At 38.4% G+C, this 6,258-nt stretch overlaps 3 protein-coding genes across 3 annotated transcripts; 2 read left to right on the top strand and 1 right to left on the bottom strand.

Moving 5' to 3' along the window:
• Positions 1-191: 191 nt before the first annotated feature.
• Positions 192-1,703, top strand: BATDEDRAFT_93190 (uncharacterized protein; the record flags this gene model as incomplete). Its single annotated transcript, XM_006683368.1, has 6 exons — positions 192-216; positions 560-686; positions 774-930; positions 1,017-1,314; positions 1,384-1,567; positions 1,640-1,703. The coding sequence occupies 6 exons, from the start codon at positions 192-194 to the stop codon at positions 1,701-1,703; spliced, it is 855 nt and encodes a 284-aa protein (XP_006683431.1).
• A 1,049-nt stretch (positions 1,704-2,752) lies between these two features.
• BATDEDRAFT_93191 (uncharacterized protein) lies at positions 2,753-4,731 on the top strand (the record flags this gene model as incomplete). The annotated part of the gene is made up of 4 exons (XM_006683367.1): positions 2,753-3,041; positions 3,718-3,844; positions 3,918-4,071; positions 4,174-4,731. 4 exons carry the CDS (start codon positions 2,753-2,755, stop codon positions 4,729-4,731), a joined length of 1,128 nt encoding a protein of 375 aa, XP_006683430.1.
• Positions 4,732-5,178: 447 nt separating this feature from the next.
• BATDEDRAFT_93192 (uncharacterized protein) lies at positions 5,179-6,141 on the bottom strand (the record flags this gene model as incomplete). Its single annotated transcript, XM_006683366.1, has 6 exons — positions 5,179-5,421; positions 5,483-5,542; positions 5,606-5,713; positions 5,780-5,821; positions 5,891-5,977; positions 6,052-6,141. The coding sequence occupies 6 exons, from the start codon at positions 6,139-6,141 to the stop codon at positions 5,179-5,181; spliced, it is 630 nt and encodes a 209-aa protein (XP_006683429.1).
• Positions 6,142-6,258: the final 117 nt, after the last annotated feature.

Genomic DNA, 6,258 nt, shown 5'->3' with positions numbered 1-6,258 from the left:
ATCTTTTTGCATCTGCCGTTTGTAAGTCATTTTAAACTGTATTCACGTAAAAATGGAACACTTGTATTTATCTTACATCGACTGTTTTGTTTTGAATGGAATATGGTTGAATGTTTGTCGTGCTTTCCTACTAGATATCGACTTTCAATTCTTCCAATCAGCGTTCATCATATGATATACATAGTCAAACTATGGTGATCATTTTCGCCTCATTTGGTATGACCATGTATTGTATGATCACCAAGTTTGAAACCAGACTTGACTGTTCTGATGTTGTCAATACAACTCTAAACTCCATCTTGTATTTTAAACCAGATACGTTCGCGTTCTAGTTGAAGAAACCAATGATTGCACATATTAGGAATGCAGTTGTTGTTTTGATGTCAGCCATCCAGTGGTTTGATGAACGAGTTGGGGATGAATACAACAGTGATGTTTGCATTCATTCAGTTCTTAGTGTTTCACTTGCGTAGATATGAAGTATGCTAGTTATCATTTAACACGCTTTGATTCACCAACCTAAATTTTGATGCAATGTCAAACTATTATATGTGAATAGATTGTCCGAACGTCAACTTGGATGGCGAATGGGATTGCGGGGTTTACTGCGAAGGATATGCCAAAGATACCTTTGTTGTAGCTGTTCTTGAAGATTCTGGCTCGTCAATGTTTCAAGCGGGGGTTGGGTAAGCATGATCAGCAATATAAAGGTGCCATTGATTTAGCAGGGAATATCATGCATGGCTTACCGTTTATCAATTGTGTTCATCTAGAGTCATTGCCATTAATGATAATAATCGGGAGATATATGTTATTATGAAAGGCACATCTCATATTGGCAACTGGTTTTCAAACGCTCAAATGTCTATGACGGATATCAGTGATGGCATATTTCCAAAATCGTCTGCTCGGATCCCATCTGGGGCTAGTGTGAGTCTATTGTCTGATTTTGCTTTGTATCAGTAATTAGCTACATGCTAACACCACTCAATTGTATGGATATTTATATATTTTAGGTACACTCTGGGTTTTTGAACATCTACTTGGAAGTGTCTAAAAAACTCAAGCATATTCTTAAAAGTTTAATGCGATCCAATCCCACTTATAGCATCAAGTTTATTGGCCACTCGCTTGGCGCTGCACTTGCCACGATTGCTATATCTGATGCAGCTACCACGTTTGGTCCCGCCCGGTCCCGAAACATGCATCTATATTCATATGGAAGTCCTCGTGTTGGAGATGCTATATTTGTTGAGTGGATTTCAACCCTCAACATCGGCTCTCTTCATCGTATTATAAACGTCAATGATCCAGGTACAGATTTGTGATTTTGTTGAAATGTCTGGTATGCTTACTGATCTGACAAATGTTTGTTTTATTTAGTCACTCAAATGCCCGGATTATTTTTGGGATACAAACATATCAAAACCACCTCTGGATTTGATAATAATTTTGGTGCTATCCCCTGTACTGAAGAAGAGACTAGCGGCGAATCTTTGGACTGCGATCAAGTCAGTATGATGAATCCAGATATCAGATCACATACGACTGGATATTTCTACTCATCGTAAGTATTCATGTTTGCTGTCAAGTAAATCAGTGTGATTTTAACCTCTGTAATTTTGATTATTTAATCTAGTGGATGCAAACCACACCGTATCGAAATGGACAAAAACAAATTACCCGCAAAACATTATACTTGATCTAGTTGAACTGTTATAGAGATAAACCGGCTGTTGCATTTTGCAATTATTATTCACGCAGCCGATTGACCTTGGTCTAGATGCTAATCATGTAGAAACACCCAAGATTGACATTTTCTCTCCGTTTTCATGTTCCCATTACCAGCCATAAGAATTTTTGGATTTCACGAATGAATTTATCGTACAACGACTTTTTACTTTGGTTTGGAATAAGCAATGTTTGAATATTTGGGTTTTCTTGCAAGAATTGGCATTCTCGACTTTTTAATAAACGCCCATAATATGATGCAAACAAGCTATAGTTTTGAACTAGGGTTGTTTTCTTATTGTATGATCATCAGATGCATTCACTGCGATCCATATATTGGGGTTCGACTGTTATAATGTTGTCAATACAACTATACACCTATTTTGTATTCCAAAACTCCACATACTTTTACACCCAACTCGATAAAACAAAAATCACACAACTCGGAATGCAATGATTTGCACGTCAATCACTCAGTATTGACCGGAATTTGCCGCGAATTGGTCGCCCATCATTTCGCAAGACCGGCCGTTTGTGTACTTTGGCATCCCTACTTTGTGTTTCATTTTACGTGAATGTGACGAGTTCACCATTCATAGTTGCGACTTTAAACCCACCACCCTGAACTCTACTTTTTCCGTCCAAATGAGTACTAAAGCAGAAAACCTGTTAGGGTTAGCCACGGACTAACCCTGACAAACGTCTAATCAAAAAGCATCAGTAAAATCTAGGAAGCGTCCCTTGTCTACGTATAGTTGATCAGTTTGTGTTGCTCAAGTGTTTTACCTTGCACTCTACTATAAATCCAGAAAGATAGGCTATTGCGTGACTAGCAAGCAATTGATTCGATAGAAAAGCTCTACTAGTAGATATTTCAAACAGGACTCTCACTATTCACAAGACCTCTTTGAATCTGTCAAATTTATTCTGGTTATACTCAAACTTGGATAGCTTAGTGTCGAGTGATTCAAAGCCCGTCAATCTATATTTTAGAAATAGTTGGATTCAAGTTTTGTAAAGCATGCAATCTCTCATATGCATATGCATATTTTTTATACCAGGCATTACTGCAGTAAAGTTTTGGGAGCTTTTTAAGCTAAAAAACACCATCCAAGCCTCTACTGCATCGCTTCTGCCTCCTCAACTCGCACAACTGCCACTTACTAGTTCCAAAATGCAAAGCAACCAAGGTCACAAGTTTGGCAATCCCAAATGGTACAAGAAAGGTGAACCGCAAAAGTACATTTGGTATATTGATACTGGCTTGGTGACTACCATGACCACTCTTATGCAGTATAATGCTGCAGCATGTAAGTTTATTTTCGGTATTGAACTTGTATGGTAATTATGGTAGCCTACATTTTAAACTGTATTCACGTAAAAATGGAACACTTGTATTTATCTTACATCGACTGTTTTGTTTTGAATGGAATATGGTTGAATGTTTGTCGTGCTTTCCTACTAGACATTGACTTTCAATTCTTCCAATCAGCGTTCATCATATGATATACATAGTCAAACTATGGTGATCATTTTCGCCTCATTTGGTATGACCATGTATTGTATGATCACCAAGTTTGAAACCAGACTTGACTGTTCCGATGTTGTCAATACAACTCTAAACTCCATCTTGTATTTTAAACCAGATACGTTCGCGTTCTAGTTGAAGAAACCAATGATTGCACATATTAGGAATGCAGTTGTTGTTTTGATGTCAGCCATCCAGTGGTTGGATGAACGAGTTGGAGATGAATACAACAGTGATGTTTGCATTCATTCAGTTATACAAAAATGAGCAAAGATCAATGGTCTTGTCAAACAGTTCAGAGGACACAAGTTGTTTAGTCAATTGGTATACATCAAATGAGACTGGCCGTTTATGATGTATTTTGAATCCATTATTCAGTGTTTCATTTCACGTGAATACGATCATGAATAAGACTAGTTTACTAAACTCGATACAATGGTTGAAATTGCAATATGTAGCTTGCAAAGTAGTCAATGTTGCTAGCAAGTGGGAGTGTGGTCCACTTTGCCAAGATGCTACGGCTGGAACTCAAATTGTCTCACTAATCAAAGATCCAACCCGAAGTAGAACAGATATGAGTGTCGGGTAGGTCACAGATTGTATTGAATAAGACTCGGTTTATTTGGGTTTATATTGAATACTAATTTTTTGTTTTTAGATATGTTGGGATTAATAATCAGTTGAAAACAATTATCGTGTCGTATAGAGGGACAATGGGGTCGGTTGATTGGAGACAAAACCTTCGTGCCGTGACAACACTCATTCAAGAATTATATGAATATCCAAAAAAGCATATTTTCAACGAAGCTCGGGTACAGTTATTTTCCTATTTGAATATCAAATGTTGGCATTTAATCCTTTCAAGCATCACATTTGAACATTCAGTTATATTGAATACAATAATGATACTGTAGGTTCACGCCGGGTTTTTAGGCGAGTTTATGCGAATTAGAGACACAGTGGCTCGTGCTCTACTCATGGCAATCTCACTCCATCCAGAATACAAAATTCACATAACTGGTCATTCCAAGGGTGGTACACTTGCTACTCTAACTGCGGTGGACCTATACATGACTCACGATCTGCCCAACATTGAAAAAAAAGTGCATTTGATTACATTTGGCACGCCACGTGTTGGCAACAGGGAATGGGCAGCCTGGTTAGATGGAATTCCATTTGCTGAAGCTATTCGTGTAATCCACCAAAATGATCCAGGTAAAACAAATGCGCCTACACATACAGAGAGTGGTGCTATAAAGTATTTACTAACTGCTTTCCGACGAGGTAATTTAGTGGTACATTTACCACCGATAGCTATGGGGTACCAGCATACTGGCGTTCCGGTTTTGGTAACAGCAGATCGTCATGTTGTAGGGTGCACCTATTACAAGGATAGATTGAGCGATGAAAACTGTCTTCCTCACAGTCCTGAAAAATCTTCTCATACACACAACTACTTTCACAAAACGTAAGTCTTCATTTTTTAATTCGACTTGTCATACTTGCATGCACATTTCAGTTTTTTTGAGTCATACCATCACATTACATATGAGAATCCTAACTGTCATGGATTGTACGTAATTTGAATTAAAGTGGATGCCGACTTTTGAATGAGCAATTTGACGCAATGAATTCACCCAAAAAAGCAAGAGCGCCTGCGACATAGGACTATTTTTCTGGGCTCATGGCCATGTCTGCGTTTTACCATTAGATCTGAATACAAGTTTGAATTAAACATGGCAAGTTTCGCCTAGCCATGTATAAATGGGGGTTCATGGCAATTTTATGGTAAATCTACTTTATTCAAAATGATTTCTGTTTTAAACTGCTGATTCACATGCCATTTTATTTTTAGTGCAAAGCAAAACTATTTCAAATAAACCAAAGCCATTCTGATTATATTTTGTAGTATTAAACGTTTATGCTTCCACTGTGCTCTCTTCAGCAGGTGCAGGGATTTGCATCAACGTATCAATTTTTGAGGATAGACAATCCATGTCACCGGGAAGTAAAATTTCTTTTCCATCACGAAGTACTTTGGCAGGGTTGTAAAGCATATCGGTTGCACAGGAAGTGGCAAGTTCAAAGTGAGCAATATTGTCCTGTGCTTCTTGTACGGTAAGGGGATCCGTATCAATGTCGTTCATGTCAACATCGTTATCCTAAAAAGACAAAAATGAGCTGAATAAAGTAACCATGTTACCATTAGAAAGCGGAGTTTACCATTTCATCCTCGGCACCTTCTGTGCCACAATCGTAATCATCATCAGCATCATCCTCACTCTAAGATCAAATAGCAAAGAGTTATTGCCAGAGTCAAAGTAGTGAAAACAGTATTGCACCTACCTCGAACGTTTGAGCAAGAATGCTGTCTTGGATAGTATTGTTGATACTCTTTCCCTTGCGTAAAAGACTTGGCTGCATAGGGATGGCAGTCATGACCAGATCTGTAATCTAAGATTTTGGATTGATAATATGAGCGATAGCAGGGATAGTGACAAAGCCAGGTATGGTATGTACCTCTTGAACAGGAATATCAGCATGATGTTCTTCTGGATCATCCTTGAACGATGACAACCAATGTCAGCTCAACAATACATGATTGAATAAAGCAATAAGCCAAATACATACTTCATCTAGATCACCATTGTCTTCATCAACAGTGTCAGTGTGATGACCCTCAACGGGTAGAAACTCGTCATCCTCTTCGTCATCGCTCTGGAACGGATAGAATATCGGACAAGATCAATAAGTTACAGGATGCAAAAAGAGATAAAGAGAAGCAGACATACAGGCAAGTGACCATAGAGACAAGTGGTATCCATAGACTGCTGTTTGATTGGTAAGTCGAACGGAACGACAGTGTCTTGGGCAGAGAGCATCTTGACAATTAACGAGTTGATGGTTGAAAAGGAAAGATTACGGAATCGAATGAGATAATGCGATGGACACCATGAGATAGTCTCATGCAAGGCGACGATGAGCAATGTGTACAAGCC

This window comes from Batrachochytrium dendrobatidis (genome assembly GCF_000203795.2).
Source record: "Batrachochytrium dendrobatidis JAM81 unplaced genomic scaffold BATDEscaffold_114, whole genome shotgun sequence".
Classification (NCBI taxonomy): domain Eukaryota; kingdom Fungi; phylum Chytridiomycota; class Chytridiomycetes; order Rhizophydiales; genus Batrachochytrium; species Batrachochytrium dendrobatidis.
This window is presented reverse-complemented; position numbering and strand designations above follow the sequence as displayed.